Genomic DNA, 18,603 nt, shown 5'->3' with positions numbered 1-18,603 from the left:
ATGTGAGCTGTATGTACAGCACAACATAGGGGTGACAGGCCAACGCAGTCCTGGGATGTGAGCTGCATATCAGAGATGTTACATTATTAAAGATACACCATCCACTAGAGGCGAAATGGTACACAGATCCTACAAATGCAAGTCAGTGGTTCTCAGGAGTTTCAGGCCGTGATGCCCCAAAATAATCACATTTGAACTGGGGACCCCCCAAAAATAATCATATGTGAACTGGTGACCCCCCAAAAATAATCATATGTGAACTGGTGACCCCCCAAAAATAATCATATTTGAACTGGTGACCCCCCAAAAATAATCATATGTGAACTGGTGACCCCCCAAAAATAATCACATTTGAACTGGTGACCCCCCAAAAATAATCATATTTGAACTGGGGACCCCCAAAAAATAATCATATGTGAAATGGGGACCCCCAAAAAAATAACCATATGTGAACTGGTGACCCCCCAAAAATAATCATGTGTGTGAACTGGGGACCTGACAAACACTTGGACATGTAAGAGTTGAGGCATTCGATGTAGTTTGAAAATCGGCTCCACAGATAAATATTGTGAAAATAGACCATCTACAAGCTCACAACGTAGATAGTCTATTTTCACAATGTCACTTTCTATTATTTGACAATTTGGTCAATGTTTGACCAATTATTTTATAGTATTGATTGTTGATTACTTTTGATGCAGTGACAGGCTGTGTTATTTTTTTATTCTCTCTTTTTTTTGGTCTTAAAAGTCACTTAACTGTCATCTGGGGACCCAGGACAAATCTTTTGGGGATCCCCTGGATTGAGAAACACTGTCCTAAGTGGCGACTGTCTGAAGTCGCGAACGCCATATCCCACGAGAGTGTGTTTTGCTGGGACAGAGAAAGGTCGATAAGTCGATTTTCTCCTGATTTGTCTCTCTGAGAAAAGCCATTTTAGTGCAAAAGTCTTGGGAAGATCATGTGGCTTTAATTTGTGACTATCGGGTCCAACATGTAGTTCAGTGACCATCATGGGGCTAAAAAGAACGGTCCGGAAGGTGTTCACGTTCACTCTTTCGTTGGAAATAATAGACTTGAACCTGCTTCCAGTCTCCTTAACCCATTTTGGGCGGGAACCCCTTTTGGTGTTTTAACTATTGAAAAATAGCAGATCTACAAGCTCATAGCGCGGCACCGAGTGCCGCGCTATGAACTTGTAGGTCTGCTATTTTTTTAAAATCGTGAAAATGTGCCTCAAATCTTTGAATATATATTATTACAGACTTACAGAGTGAACTGGGGAGTCCCTGGAAGAACTTATTTTCAAAAGGGGGGGGGGGGGGGGTGAGGCATATTACATATAACTTTTGGGGTTCTTGACATGAAATATTGTAGCCTAGCCGGGGATTCACTGAAGATTCTTATGCGGGGAGGAAACCTCAGTGAACCCTCGCTATGAGTCTGGCTAGAAATATTGAGCACCACTGATACAGAAACATGAGGTATTTCAAGAAAAACTTCAGAATTTAGAAGACATTTTTTAAATTTCGACATCAGGCCTAAATGGGTTATAAATGTGGCCACCTACTTCACGCAAGATATGGGAAGTATAAACCGGAGATGCCCATGTCTTTTTCTTTTGTTTCTGTCTTGGGCTGCACGTTGCATATATAGCCTGGCGGCAGCCAGGTCGATATGGACCGGGGATGTGAGCTGCATGTACTATGTAGTATAACCTGTGTGGCGTGACAGGTCTAGGTAAGTCTGGCACGTGAGTTGCATCGTGAAAGGCACCTGACCTCCCTGGCTGTGGAGAGAGAGAGGCACACAAAACATTCTGAAATGGGGGATAGGGAGAGAGTGTGTGTGTGTGTGTGTGTGTGTGTGTGTGTGTGTGTGTGTGTGTGTGTGTGTGTGTGTGTGTGTGTGTGTGTGTTGGGTTCATTTGGGATTATGATGAACCTAATCAACTACATTTTTTGATTGATGTTGAAAGAACGCGACTGACAGTGTTATAATGTGTGTTTATTGGTATAAGGGAATCACAATCAATGAGTGACAGAATATGTTACCGAATCCATCTTTGTATAGGCCTACTTATGAATATTGCAATACCTGAAAGACACAATGAATAAAGACAGGAGGATTTCCGGTACGTAAAACGAACTAGACAAAAGAGAATATTGCAAAGCGATTGTTTGAAACCCTAATATCACTTCTCTATTTTCCTCTGTCTCTCTTTCTCGCGCGCGCACACGCACGCACACGCACACGCACACACACACACACACACGCACACACACACACACACACACACACACACACACACACACACACACGTAAGTAAAGATTATTCTTTCACAATAGTAGTATTGAAGTTCCGTTCATTTAAATAATCCCATTCATTGATTGCAACCACATTATCTGGTGTTCACTCAGAGCTGTCGTGAATACAGAAACCTGTATACTTCTTACAGCACATGAACATGATGACGAATATGTCTCATGACAACTCCCTGCATGGTTATTAAACGACAACATATACAGCAATAACTACATTAGGCAGGCGGAGGCGCGGAACGGAAAAAGCGAAGGCACTGTCGATGTCTGCCAGGGTTGATGTGTCTCTAATGTCCACAAGAGACTGAGGCGATCAGGTTTGAGTACACATCTTTATGTACGTTTGATATCGAATTTGACACGTTCCTTTTCTTGTGATTCTCTCTTTGTGAACATGCAGTTCGTGGAAGCTTGTACGGAAAAATAGTGTCACCCACTCTTGCAGTTAACCCATTTAGACCGGAGGACGATTCTACAAAATGTCTTCTAAATCCTGACAGTTTTCTCCAAAAACCCATGTTTCTGTGTCAGTGGTTCTCAAACATTTTCATGTCAAGGACCCCCCGAAAATATATGTATTTGGCCGCCGACCCCCCATCTGAAAATATGTTCCCTTCAGGGACTTCCCAGAAGCCGAAAGATATGAGTTAAAAACGTTCACTCTGAAAGAATATATATTCAAAGATTTGCTCCACATTTTCAAGACTTAAAATAGCAGACCTACAAGTAGATCTGCTATTTTTCAATAGCTAAACACCAAAAGTGGTTCCCGAACAGAATGGGTTAACCCATTAAAACCGGCGAGGCATCTAATGTCAATTTGTTTGAGCACCACTGATATAGTTTTTCAGAAGAAACAGGATTTAGAAGACATTTTGTAGAAGTAAAGTACATTTACTTAAGCACTGTACTTAAGTATAATTTTGAGGTATATGTACTTTACTTTTTCCAATTTCCAATACTTTTACTTCTACTCCACATCTCGGATCCAAATATTGTACTTTTACTCCACTACATTTATTTGAAAACTTTAGTTACTATGGGGTCCAGTTACTAGTTACTTTATACATTTGAAAATAGCCGATCTACAGTAGATCAATAAATTGTAGATCTGCTATTTGGAGCTTGTACTTTTAGTTTTGGTAATTGAAGTACATTTTAATGCCAATACTTTTTGTACATTTACATTTTGAATTCCGGACTTTTACTTGTAACAGAGTATTTCTACATTGCACTATTGATACTTTTACAACCCATTTTGGGCGGGAACCCCTTTTGGTGTTAGCATTATGTTATGCTTTAGCTATTGAAAAATAGCAGATCTACAAGCTCATAGCGCGCCACCGAGTGGCGCGCTACGAGCTTGTAGGTCTACTATTTTTGAACGACTGACATAGAAACATAGCTTTTTCAGAAAACTGTCAGGATGTAGAAGACTTTTCAGATTTTTAGAATCTGATCTCAGGTCAAAATGGGTTAAGTAAAAAAAATGTGAGTACTTTTTCCACCACTGGAGGTAACAATACACCTGAAGTTTAAGCGAGGAGGCATAGAGGACCCAGTGTGAGAATAACTAACAGAGGTCGTACGCTGCTGTTGAAAGGCTGACCTGAACAGCTGAGGCCAACACACCGCTAATTGTTAATTAAGGCCCGGCTGATGAGAAAGAGCTCAAGTGTAAATTGAACGTGTCAGTTTTGGGAGAAGCACTCGCAACAACTTTAAACCCTTAGCTGGCCTGCTGCACACAAAAAGAAAAAAATTATCAGCGTTATTTTTAAAACTTTGACAGAGCACTCTGGCAGCTCGGAATGGTTAGTTATTATTCATAGTTTAATTAAACTTCTGATGTTGTTGGTAATATGGCGGTGGAAGATATAAAAAAAAGGGGGGGGGGGGGGGGGAATTTACAGGAGGAAGGAGGAGGATGTAATTAATGGCAGACAAAGAGGATAAGTCTGTACTGATGTATCCAAGCGCGTGTGTGTGTGTGTGTGCGCGGCTGCGCGCATGTGTGCGTGCGCGCACGTGTGTGTGTGTGTGTTATGTGTGTTATGTGTTAAAAGAGGATAAATTCTGTACAGACTTGGAAGGGACATCAGGGCTGGGAATAAAAATACACACGACGAGTGCCATTTAGCGAGCCAGAACCTTCCCAGTTAAAAGCAGACCTGGCTGTGAGCTTGATCGGCTATTTTAAGTTCACAACACTGCACGCAGTTATCAAAGTAGTATATAAAAACGTCTGGGTTTCCGAAGCTAACAACGTAGCATCTATACCAACCTACTTTTGTACTGTGCGGCGGTGTTGGAAAGTAATATTATTACCTTTTTCCAGTGCTAGTAACTAATTACTTTCATAATTTGAGTGATATTACATTTACTATTTTCCAAAAGTATAACTAGTTACTATTTTTAAACGAGTTTTATAATAGTAGTTTGTAGAGCAGATACGGAAACGATGCACACTTGTCTGTGCGTGTGAATTATTGGATATGGAAGGGCAGGCCTTGGCTTAAACCGTCTGGAACATACCGGTGAGACTTTTGGGGACAAAAGATGAAATTACTGGGCGCACGCTGGCCTAGTGGTCCAGGCGCATGCCACATAATAGGCTCTGGCCTGACAGCGCGTTGCGTGTTCGAGTCCCGTTCATGACAACCTTTGCTGCATGTCTCCCCCCCGTCTCTCTCTCCCTCTTTCCTGTCAAGGCAGAAAAGCCAAAAACAAATCTTAAAAAAAGATTAAATTACTGGGGGCGAGAAAAGTGAATTAATAAGTAACAAGTTACTTTCGACAGGGAGTAATACCGGTATGTAAGGTAATAATATTACCGTTTTTGAGTAACTTTTCCAACACTGCCAGGAACATTAACCATTTTGGGCGGGAACCCCTTTTGGCGTTTTAAACATTATGTTAAAATGTAGCTATTGAAAAATAGCATATCTACAAGCTCGTAGCGCGCCACTCGGTGGCGCGCTACGAGCTTGTAGGTCTGCTATTTTTGATAAATCGTGAAAATATTTATTTCAGAAAACTGGAGGATTTAGAAGAATTTTTCGAAATTTCGAGGTCAGGCCTAAACGGGTTAAAAACCCTCTTAATACTTAGTAAACTGGACCTGAGTTGGCTCTGTACACTTGGACCTACAGTATCTGTTTACCGTTTACACACCAAATCTTTTCGCCAAAACAAAAATCAAGCAATTTATTCAGGCTAATGTTCCCCCCAGAATATGGACGCTGGGAGGTTTCAAGTGGTTGCCACCCAGTATGTACACACACCCACCCCCACCCATAGGTCTAGCCTTTGCCCGTTCCCGTGGCTTGGGGGCAGGACTGCGGTAGGTTCAGGGTGATGTCCTTGAGGCTGTCCCTCTCCTCTCGGATGTCCTGCAGGTCCTGCTCCAGGGCGCCCAGGCGACTCTGCTGCTCCTTGGCCGCCAGGCGCAGCTTCTGGATCTTCCAGCCCAGCCCGGGGCTCTCCACGCTGCCGCGGAGCATGGTCAGCCGCCGCGCCGTCTCGTTCAGCACGTGGTCAAAGCGCTCCAGGGGCACCGTCTCGTCTGCGGACGACGTGCGACAGGAAGAGAGTATAGTGTTGATTTCGTCGACTAATGCTGTGACGAAAAATGTTCGTCGACTACCTTTTTTGACTGAGGAAAACTAAATGGAAACGAAATGAAAACTAAGCTATGATTTACAATTTACAATTTACAATTTACAATTTACAATTTAGGCATTTAGCAGACGCTCTTAATCCAGAGCGACTTACATTAAGCAATAACAAAAAGCATGGCAATACATCACATACATAAAAAGTAGTTATCATGAAACATGCGTAAGCTAAGAACGTAACAGTGGAGTATCTATGTAAACTATACATACTATACTATATATTATACATGTGTACTATAAAGTGCTATGACTACATCAAATGCAATTCTAGTGCTGTCTACGTAACAAGCTATAAGTCTGTTTAATGTCTGTATCTAAGTCTACATAAAGTGCTATCTAAGGGGCTAGGCTAGGGCAAGTGCTACGGGCCATGGTGGAGTCTGAAGAGGTGGGTTTTCAGACTACGGCGGAAGATTGGGAGTGAGGCTGCAGTTCTGATTGTGATGGGAAGTGAATTCCATAGTTTTGGAGCCAGAAGGGAGAAGAGTTTGGGACGTGTGGAGCGTTGTCCCGGCGTTTTTAGTGAAGGTACTTCAGCTTCCCTGCGTTGGCTGATCTGAGTGCGCGGGACTAAGACTAAATATATTGACAATTTCGTCAACAAATGAAAACTGGACTAAAATGTTAGGAAGGGACTAGTGGACAAGAGATTCAGTACAAGTCATTTTACACTTGGTTGCATGCTGAAAATAGCCGATCTACAAGCTCACAAGTCACAAAGCGCGGCACGTTAACTTGTGAGCTTAAAAGATCGGCTATTTTCAGCAAGTGTAAAATCAGCCATTACGACGGCATCAAGGCCCACGTAAATTAATTGGCGCTTGGAGGGGCTATAGCTAGCACTGCTCATAAAAACTGCTTTGACGTGGTGGTGTGAGAATGTAGATAAAAGCTTTGCAACAATATAGTGTGATCAGCCAGATCTTTGTTAAGGTCACCATGATTAGAAATGCTTTAGAGAAACTCACATCACTCAAATGAATACACTATAAACATGACGCGGCCTATATTGATTTGATCATTATGATCACAACCTAAGCAGAGTAACCTTTTGACTATACCAAAGATGAAAGTTGCCTCCCTTTCACAGCACATTTATAAGCGTTGGAAATTATTCACCGTGAACTTGGATCTTGTTATGATTGCATCGGGCAAATTCTACACTGCTGTATCATTTCAACCCACTTGGATTGTAAAGACAAGTACAGGCTTCTGGGACCCATTAACGTGTGACATTTTGGCCTTTTCGTGCTGAAACATGACCGCGGGGATGAAACGGTGGCGCGGGGATTTCCATACTAAATGAGGCATTGAAAAGAGGGAGCGGAGACTCGTTATATTGCATGGGTTGACATTTTAGGCTTCGTGAGTTTAAGAGAGGGAGGAGATTAGATCAGTGGTTCTAAATACTGAACTTTTCTTTTTGAGTGGTGTAAACCACTCCAACAACTGGCTTTGTACCCGTGTCTGTTCGTACCAAAAAAATCACACCCGTGTGAACTGAGTGGTGTAAGGTCTTATATAGACTGATCAGCTGTGGTCTGACGTAATGTCTGACGTAATGAAATCACACCCGTGTGAACTGGGTGACCATAGCAACCGTGCTCATTTTTTGAGCACAGACAGACAGACAGACAGACAGACAGACTAACAAAGCCAGTTGTAGGAGTGGTTTACACCACTCAAAAAGCGATGTACCCGTGTCTGTCCGTACCAAAAAAAATGAGCACGGTTGCTATGGTTAGTATGTGACGTCACTATATAAGACCTTACACCACTCACACGGGTGTGATTTTTTTTTTTTATATATAATTTTTATCCCACGATTTTGTAACCCATTTTTTCACCCAGTGTCAATTATCTAATGTAATCCTGGGCGCTACACTTCCTCTGCCAACCTGGGGGGGGGGGGGGGCATGACCTCATTCTTCCTACTATGCATGAGGAGTCCAAGCTGCTTATTTTCACCTGACGGGGGAGTTTCCCTGGTTGGACGTAGCGCGTGGAAGGAACACGTTATTAAAACCAGTTCCTTTCCACCTCTATCAGGCGCCCCGGCTGGCCAGGGGGAGGTACTTTTGTACTTTAACACTTTGATTGCTACAAGATCTCGGCAGGCCTATTTGGATGTTGCTACCGTTTAACATTGCACAAAGGCCTTGTTCGGGGGCCCACAGCAAAATGTTCTCTTATAGTGAGAATCACACACATACATCAAAAGAAAGCTGAACTTGTCCACTTCAATTTAAAAAATACATTTTGATTTTACCATGTTCCATTCTGGAGATATTGACCTTTTTGCAACACCTGCATTTGCCTGGAAGTGGTTATCTTGAACAGCGAGCAGAGTTATGGATGGTTTAAAGTCAGAGACATTGACAGGCAGATATAAAATTGAACCCAATAAATATCCTATACATCCTATACACCGAATGAAAGCCCTGAATGTGTACTTTTACGAGGAAAACAGTATACATTGATCCCATCTACAGTTAGACAGTAATTGGTTATTGAATGCAGCTTGTGCCCACCAGATAACTTCAGAGAAGACATGGACGTGAACTCCTCAATATTCACAAAATAAGGCCTATAGTGACATATAAATACTATATACCGTATGAAACAGAAGACTCTCTGCTTTCATAAGAAAAAAACTTCTACTGTAGTAATAATAAAAATCACACCCATGTGAAGTGAGTGGTGCAACTCTGTCCCATATTCTGTTCTCTGCTTATTCAATACAAATCACACCCCTGTGAAGTGAGCGGTGCAACTGTTCTCTACAGTTGCGCGGTGCAACTGTAGAGAACAGTTGCACCGCTCACTTCACAGGGGTGTGATTTTTATTATTACAGTAGAAGTTTACAGACCAAACTGTAAATAAAAGGTTTACATGACTTTCTGTCTCAGTCCGTATATAGCGAGCTGTAGTGAATAAGTACAGAACAGTTGCAACGCTCACTTCACAGGGGTGTGATTTTTATTATTACAGTAGAAGTTTACAGACCAAACTGTAAATAAAAGGTTTACATGACTTTCTGCCTCAGTCCGTATATAGCGAGCTGTATTGAATAAGCAGAGAACAGAATATGGGACAGAGTTGCACCACTCACTTCACATGGGTGTGATTTTTATTATTACTACAGTAGAAGTTTTTTTCTTATGAAAGCAGAGAGTCTTCTGTTTCATACGGTATATAGTATTTATATGTCGCTATAGGCCTTATTTTGTGAATATTGAGTTCGGGTCCATGTCTTCTCTGCAGTTATATCTGGTGGGCGCAATGTGCATCCACCCAGTAGCCAATTTATGACAAACTGTACATGGGATCAATGTTTACTCTTTTCCTCGTAAAAGTACACATTCAGGGCTTTCATTCGGTGTATAGGATGTATAGCATATTTATTGTGTTTATTGTTATATCTGCCTGTCAATGTCTGACTATAAACCTTCATAACTCTGCTTTCTCTAGATGATGAATCGATGATGATGATTCACTGCTTTCATTGTTTTGATCGCAGTAACATTGGGGGGGGGGGGGGGGTCATGGGCACATTGGGCAGCACAAGTCTTGATCGTACGGCTATAAAAAGTCCCATTCCACCGTTCGGTTCAGAACTATAGTATAACGGTGAGACGCGTTGTCATCATGAGCTGATTTTGTTTTTCAAGCTACTATAGGGGAACATGCCTGGGCATGCACGGTTTAGGACGCGGAAAAGTTCGTTATACATTACACCCGGGTCGATTACGTCCCCGACGCGTTCATTGCGGTCTTATCACTACAATTATAATGAATAAAAAAGCGTTACAATCATACGTCCGAGCGATCTCCGATTATGACGGCTCTGCATGGCGATACGTGATCCCCCAACGGTAGACTGTCTGTTGTCATGGCGGCCCCTCTCGATACTGTAGTTCGTTTGTTAGTTCGTAGTATTGTAGGCTCGGGGATCGTTTGGTCGCTACAGTATGAAGAAGTAAACATGCATCTGTCCATGTGTGTTGCAGACGTTGTGCAATGCCGATCTGGTGCAGAATCTGCAGATCATGTGTTAGGCAGCGTAACAGCGTTCCGTATGTTTTTTTCCGAGACATGAGCCCCCATCTCGCAAGGCCCTCCTCCTGCAGGAGAAACAGGAGGGGAGGGGGGAATCGGTAAAAGCCAATAGGTGGAGGAAAGCCTGGTGAGGCGAGGTTAGGTGAAATTTGATTATTTTCACACACCGGCTAGATCGGCATGGGCGCATCCATTTTACACTGGTTTATACACGTAAAGCGGCCCGCCCTCCTTTTTTCAGGAGGGGAGGGTTTTTTTTTTTCTTTTTTTTTTTCTGATCACGTGAGCGGGACTAAGCAGCAATGATAGGGGGATGATTCTTCATTGTCCGGGTGGGTAAAAAGATGAATGAAAGTATGCTATAAAAAAGTGATTGAAACGTATTGATACGTGATTCGCACCCGACGTTTGATTAATTGATAACGTATTGATACGCGATTCGCGTCGGCTGTGTTAAGTACATTTTGATGCCGATACTTTTGTACTTTTACTCAAGTACATTTTCAATTCCGTACTTTTACTTGTAACGGAGTAGTTTTAAATTGCAGTATTGGTACTTTTACTTAAGTAAAACAATTGAGTACTTTTTCCAACCACTGTAGACCAGGCTTTCCTCCCAGGTGGAAAGTCTGGGGTCGCGAGGTTAGGGTATCATGTGGCTGTCAAGAAAACGGTACCTACCTATCTTATTGATGAGCTCAGTCAGTGTATTAGAATAGGCTTCTAAACGGAGTTTGGCAGCTTCCATGTCCTCCTTCACGCTGGTCAGGGACACGACAGGCTGCTGGGGAGAAGACACAAACCGTTATGTCCAGTTAAGACATCATCTCTTTGCGTCGGTGAATTATCTCCCAACAATGACCAGCTAGCCAGACATTATCCCTTAATCCCTTACTAATGGCATTCCTGCACTGCCTACGGAACTGGAAAACGACAAAGGGAGCAGAAATCAGCATGCGTAGCAGCTAGCGTACCTCAGAGGTGGTGTGGGTGTGTGCGTACCTCAGAGGTGGTGTGTGTGTGTGCGTACCTCAGAGGTGGTGTGGGTGTGTGCGTACCTCAGAGGTGGTGTGGGTGTGTGCATACGGGTGTGGGTGTGCGTACCTCAGAGGTGGTGTGGGTGTGTGCGCGTATACCTCAGAGGTGGTGTGGGTGTGTGCATACGGGTGTGGGTGTGTGCGTACCTCAGAGGTGGTGTGGGTGTGTGCGCGTATACCTCAGAGGTGGTGTGTGTGTGTGCGCGTATACCTCAGAGGTGGTGTGTGTGTGTGTGTGTGTGTATACCTCAGAGGTGGTGTGGGTGTGTGTGCGTATACCTCAGAGGTGGTGTGGGTGTGTGCGTATACCTCAGAGGTGGTGTGGGTATGTGCATACGGGTGTGGGTGTGTGTGTGCAGTACCTCAGAGGTGGTGTGGGTGTGTGTGTGCAGTACCTCAGAGGTGGTGTGGGTGTGTGCGGTACCTCAGAGGTGGTGTGGGTGTGTGCGTACCTCAGAGGGGGTGTGGGTGTGTGCGTGGGCCTCATAGGTGGTGTGGGTGTGTGCGGTACCTCATACTACACTGCCTGGAGCAAGGCTTCCACCTGTTGATTGTCTGTCAAGATGACCTATTCTTACCCAAGACCCATGTTTGACCATGTCCACTGACCACACCTCAAATGTATTTGTGTTCCTTCACTGTGTATAAGAGAGACTCATGTCTACAGCTAGGGAGGCTGGCATCCGTGCACCTCCCTGGACTGGTACAGACCATGTTCCTTGTAATAAACGTGACATTGGTTCAGTTCACTCTCTACCTCGATTATTTCTTAAAGTCTCTGTTATGAGTATTAAGTTCCCACAACAATTATGGCGCTGTGAGCAGGGTGTTTCTACTGTCCGTCAGCATTCTTTTTTTCAGATGAGAGCGCTGTGCATATGGATCTGAGATGCTGGTCCGACAGGGACAACACCTAAACGAACTTTGGGGTAAGAGTGTTTTGACTCAATGTACAACATTTTGTATTTTGAGGCTGTGTCGTTAGAGATACAGTCGTACAAAGTACTAGTTCATCGTATTCATCGTATTTAAAAGAGCTGGTGACAGTCCCTCATCGTATTCATCGTATTTAAAAGAGCTGGTGACAGTCCCTCATCGTATTCATCGTATTTAAAAGAGCTGGTGACAGTCCCTCATCGTATTCATCGTATTTAAAGGAGTGGTGACAGTCCCTCCTCATCGTATTTCATCGTTGCCGAGTGGTAACAGTCTTTCATAGACATTTATATAGAGAAACTATAGCCTATATCAGTAGGATAGGGAATAGCATAGGAAATCATACAGACAGCGTCCACCGTTATTTTCTTTCTTTTCTCTCCTGTTGGGACCAAACAGCCCACAGGGAAGATTAAAAGAGAATGGTGAAACAGCAAATTGTATATGAGATTGATTCATAGGTTCTGGTAACGCGTAAGACTCGAGCAGCAGGTATGAATGTGGAATGTGGAATGTTGAGTATGAAGTATGGAAGTGGGTGGACACGTACGTGTGGATGAACGGAAAATACTATTTTTGTAAAAAGTTAAATGGTGATTTAGTATAGTATAAAAAGTATAAATGTGGCATTGTGAACAAGTAAGTATGAAGAATGTGGTCCTGGTATCTCAGTTTAGTGTCACCACCCATGGTTAGTGAACAGCAGTTAGCAGTTGTCAGAGGCAGACTCAGGCAGACAGACAGTCTCAGAAAATAGCAGGTCTACCGGTACGCACATCCCAGTAAATGCTGTCTTGTTGGCAGTATAGCAGGTTCAGATAGTAGTAATGGTTAATAGTAGGGTTGTTTTAAGGTCCGAGTATTCAAAGTAATTAACAAACAGTAACGTGGTTAGCTGATCATCATGGTCATATATATTATCTTATTACGTCTTATTTTAAATGTAATGACAATATAACAATTTCCCAGAGTCACGGCAAGTTGAGTGTAATTGTGCTTTGTCACTTTTTATATTTGGACTAAATAGATAGGCAAAATTATACTCAAAGCATGAAATGTATAGGTAATTAGTAACTCCTTACAATAGGTAATGTTTGTAACTGTCATCGTAGTTTTACCCAGTCAAGATAGGAACCCCTGTTTGTGTTAAGTAGCCCCGTTCTTCTCCCCCACCATTGACAGCAGCTGCCCTGAGTGGCCACACATGGAGTCTGGTGAGTGTAAATAAGTCTATTATTACAGTAATATGAGTGGTGGAGAAAGGTTCTGAAATGTGTTACTTATACATACACGATATAGGAATACTCTGTAGCAAGTAAATGTCCAGAATTCAAATGTAGGCTTAATAGTAAATTAGTGTTAGCTGTGGCTGTATTTAAGAAACTCTGTCAATTTAGCAGAATGTCTCATTTTGAATTATAAAATAACTGTAAAATAAGCAGATCTACGAGCTCACAATGTGTTGTTCTTGTAAATTAGTTATTTGCAACAGGGAAAAAATGTATATAGGGCTGGAGTGGTTAATGTATGTTTTGTAATAACCATAATCTACACAGTAACCAGTAATTACAGTATTCAACTACATGCGTATGAGTATTACGGTCCCATATACGGACAGGTCATCCATTAGGGAAGACATGGTTTGGAGTTGTGTTGAGTTGATCATATGGACAAGCGCAATTCCCTCATGAGAAACTGTGTGAGTGTGAACCTAAAAAAGTGAGACACAGAACTCATACGTTAGTGTGAGTGAGGTGCAATTAGATATGTAAAGGGTATTATTGGCCAAATTGATTCACCAGACATAGAAATGAGTAGTACTGTGTTTTGCGTAACCTGGGTACTGCTGGACCATTGAGTGCACCACTTATCACATCGCACGATTGCTAAAAGAGAGGTCAATAAGTCACATGTACAGTCAGTAGACTGCTTCCGCACTTTGATGTTTGAACGATATATGCATGTGTTGGTTTGGGGCCCAACACAGTCGGGAAAGGACTGTTTTCCGAAAAGTGACATTTTGTGAACATGGACACGTGAGTGACAGGAGGCACTCGGACAGAGGGACAATGGAGGACTATGTGAAAAAGGAAACATTCCAGGCTTGATGAACTAATGATTGTTCTTTTTCCTTTCATGTGATTGAACACTGGGCATCTCTTGGGGCGGTGTGCGATTGTGATGGTGGTTTGCGTTGGTGGTCTCGCAGTGACTGGGTGAGTAAAGTGGCATATGAGCCTAAGTGCTATTTCTTGTCAGCATTATGGATAGCTTCAATTCAACTTTATTGTGGTGAGCAGCAACCCAGGGCTCCCTTGGGCCACGGTCTCTTGGCGTCATTCATGGTGTTGATTTCGTCACCTCCGTTGGTGCATGGTGACGGCGTTGACATTGTTGGTGCCTAAAAGAAGCAGTTTTGCGACGTGGGTAACAGGATACTGTCCTTTGGCTTGTGAGTTGAGATGACATGCAGTATAGTATTTACGTGAACCAGCACTATGCCTATTGCTAGCTGACATGTCATATTTGTTTTAGATGAGATACTGGTGATTTGATTTGGATAAGGAATGGCATGTCGATATGATCATACAACTGTCCTATAGTCAATAATCTATCAGACAATTGAATGAGGGGAGTTTAAGGACTCACTCATTTTGTAGTAAATTGGTCTTGATTCAAACGTAATATTAATGAACAAATAGGTCAAATCAGACAACCCCACAGCCAAATAGGGGATGATTCCCTATGTAATGTTTAATGCAGAGTGGTCAATTGCCACTCAGAGACATCATGCAAATAGGGATAAAGAATTGGCATGAGCACACAAGGTTCGACTTTATACATTGACTAATTATGTAGATTTAAAATGCGTAAATACTACTGTAGCACCCTTAAACAAAATAGGTAATTTACAACATAGATATGGAACAGTAAAGTAAGAAATAAGTTGTTGTCACCAACAGTGGATGGCATGACGTCATGTCTCCCTCCCATGCGTGCCCAGGAGCACTGAAGAATATATATAACACAGGCAGATAGATACCGTATACTACTGAGTATCTCATATTGTAAGTAAGACTCACATATCAAGGGGTATCTAAATCATTGGGCTTGACTAGTTCACCAGCCCCCCCAACGCCTAAGGCAAGATAGCATAAGGCATTTTCAGTTACATAAGTAATGTGTGGGACACGCAAAATGTAAACTTGTCCGCAGAAATAGCCTGATCACAGCTGTTAAAATAACAGTGGGGGCTCATATTGTTCAGTTTTCAGTTCAGTTTAGTTTCTCTAATTTAAGGAGAGTTTCACAGCATGACATGTCACTTACGCCAACCAGGTGTCCATTTGCACCCCTCATTTCAGAGTAGCAGTGTGATTGACAGGCGTCAGTGTTTGGGGGGGGGGGGGGGGGGCAAGAGAAGGTCCCCTAATAGTTGGATAATTCACACTCATGGCAAATGCCCTGTTGGCTCATTTTTGTAGTCAACATTTACCTAATACCTCTCCTACCTCACTTTATTCAGCTAGAGATCGTGGTCAGGCATTTCACTTAACTATATTCTTGATTCCAAGCAGTGATGTAAATAGATTATCAATGTAATGAGTCCTGGGATGCAGGAATGATTTTGTAAATAAGTCAGGGGGATCTATCAGTCCCATGTCAACAACGTTAGGAGTTATATTTTGCCATTTTTACAAAGTGCAGCATACTCCACAGTTCAGTAACATAGCGTAATACACACATGCACTGTCACTGACGGTGCATGGTTACAGCTGCTGTTGCATTGTAGTCAGTCTTTTTCCTATTTGTATAAACAATGGTCAGATACCTGTGCAACCGGATTTCTGAATCCGATTGTGTTTTCATTACTGTTAGCAACACTACCAGTGTTGAAAGTGCGAGCTTCATCTTTGTACATAGAATATGGCTTGTAATATCCCAAAAAGGGGCATAAACAGTTGTCGCTTCCAGCCGGCATCCTTGTTTCAGACAGGGACTTGTCCATGCAATTATGTGCCGGAGGAGGATTTTAGAAGGAAGGATTTTTATTGTCTGGACTTTCCATCAAACAATCAAGCAGCAAGCATACTGGTCAATTAATTAAGACGCATACACATTTGTATGATAAGCTATGAGGTTCAATTTGAATGTCTAGTTGATCATGGTGTTTATTTATATATCAATAAATATATCAATAATAGTGTAAACCATCTACAGCAGAGTCATGTACATACTATTTTAACAATGAGAACCTACAGCAGAGTCATGTAAATACTATTTTAACAAAGAGAACATTATGTAAATACTATTTTAAGTTACGAGTCATGTAAATACTAGCATTTTATTTTAAGAAATCAGTAGTGAACCCGCGGATCAGCTATTTTCAATGAACAAGATTTAACAGTTAAAAACCATTTAACTGTTGTAATATGTTTTATATTTTGATTAACTATAATGGTCACAAATCTTAAATCGGCCTTCCTACTTACCGGAGAAAGTTTATTGTTAGTGTGTTTTTTCAAAATGTATTCCTAGATGTGTTTCTTTCCAAATTTAAGTATTTCTAGGTTATCCTTAGTTTATTTCTCTATAGATGTGAGATCATTTTATTTGAAGTTAGGGAAAAAAAAATTACCGAAAGATAGAAAAGGATTTTTAAAAATAGCAGATCTGCGTGCACAAAACATACCTAGCACGTTGTTTCAATTATAGATAGACTGGCAGGAGGAAGTGACAAATAGGGTAAAATAGCTTAGTGTTAATAGGATGTTGATGCTGTTAAATAGCTTAGGTAATATAAAAAATGTTTAAAGTAAAGCGATGGTTCTAGCAATTATGAGCAATTCTATGGATAAATTCTATCTATATCCGAAAGAAGTGCTCAGAGGGGGGACATGTATAGTTTAAGAAGTGTATAGTTGCGTGCTTCAGACACCTACACTGGTATCTTCAGAGGAGATAGAGAGCATAAAGTTTCACTTTACGCTGACGATTTATTATTATACATATCCAAACCTTCCACATCTATTCCTAGTATCATGTCCACCTTAGAAAGTTTTGGCAGGGTTTCAGGGTATAAGGTCAACGTTTCCAAAAGCGTTTTATTTCCTATCAATACACAAGGCAATCAAACTTTCGGCTCCCATCCATTTAATGTTACAACCAGCTTTCGGTATTTAGGAATCACGGTAACCAAAGCGCTTAATGACTTGTTCAAGCAAAACCATACAAAACTTTTTGAACGTACTGAACAAGATTTTGCAAAATGGTCGAACCTTCCTATCTCACTTGCCGGCCGAATTAATATAATTAAAATGAATGTCCTCCCTAAATATCTGTTTCTATTCCAATGTATTCCAATTTTTGTTAACAACACTTTTTTTAAGAATCTAGATAAAATGATCTCCAAGTTCATTTGGGATAAGAAACACCCCCGAATAAGGAAGGATTTTTTGCAGAGGCCTAAATCAGAGGGCGGAATGGGATTACCTAACTTCAAACTCTATTACTGGGCGTGTAATTTACGTGCGCTCTCATTTTGGCTCCAAGATCAATTGCCTACGTGGGCATTTATTGAAGGTCAATGTTGCCCCCCAACATCGTTGTCAGCATTAATCTTTTCCCCAGTGGCCTCAAAATATACTAAGTTGCCAAAGAATTCCATAGTCTCGCATTCTCTCAAAATCTGGCTCTCAATACGAAGGCATTTCGGTTGGCACCCGGGTTCTGTGCGCGCACCACTGGTCGCTAACCATGCTTTTTCACCTTCCCTTTCTGACTCATTGTTTAAAGTGTGGCATAGAAATGGTATTCACTCCTTCAAAGATCTTTATATTGATGGGTTATTTCCGACCTTTGAACAAATACGACGCAAATTTAATTTACCCCAATCACATTTTTTTAGATTTCTACAGATACGACATTTTTTAACACAGCACACTGCTTCATTTCCAAACATACCTACCAACTCATCAATGGAATCTATATTTCTACCTGACCCATTGGTCAAAGGAGGTGTTTCTATTATTTATAATTCTCTCTCATGTTTAGATAGTAATGCCTCCTTGGATTATTTAAAAACTGCTTGGGAAAACGATTTAGGAATATCTATCACTGACGAGCAATGGTCTACATCTCAAAAATTAGTGCACTCTTCTTCAGTATGCGCCAGGCATGGTCTTATACAATTTAAAATATTACACAGGTTACATTTGTCAAAGGAAAAACTCAACAGAATGTATCCGAATGTGAATCCAGCCTGCGACAGATGTGGCCAGTCGCCGGCCACTCTGGCGCATATGTTCTGGCACTGCACTAAACTAACATCATATTGGCAAAGTATATTTAAATCACTATCTGACATTGTTGGAAGACCTTTTGACCCGGATCCACTGACAGCAGTTCTAGGAGTTAAAAGCCCCGGGGTCAAATTGTCTACTTTCCAATATAACATGGTAAAATATGTGACTCTACTGGCTCGCAGACTGATACTGTTGAACTGGAAGCAAGCACATGTTCCGACTCACACTACACTTATGAAAGAGGTTATGCACTATTTGCAATTGGA

General features: G+C 41.7%; 1 protein-coding gene across 1 annotated transcript in view; it reads right to left on the bottom strand.

The window, feature by feature from the left end:
* Positions 1-1,992: 1,992 nt before the first annotated feature.
* The window catches only part of lamc3 (laminin, gamma 3), a gene marked incomplete at its 5' end in the record, with an annotated part of 260,453 nt that continues 243,842 nt past the window's right edge, over positions 1,993-18,603 (bottom strand). The window contains 2 exon segments of the mRNA XM_079525276.1: positions 1,993-5,887; positions 10,741-10,843. Coding sequence (XP_079381402.1) covers positions 5,625-5,887; positions 10,741-10,843 — 366 coding nt within the window. The 3' untranslated portion in view covers positions 1,993-5,624.

Source organism: Electrona antarctica (assembly GCF_951216825.1).
Source record: "Electrona antarctica genome assembly, chromosome: 16".
Classification (NCBI taxonomy): domain Eukaryota; kingdom Metazoa; phylum Chordata; class Actinopteri; order Myctophiformes; family Myctophidae; genus Electrona; species Electrona antarctica.
This window is presented reverse-complemented; position numbering and strand designations above follow the sequence as displayed.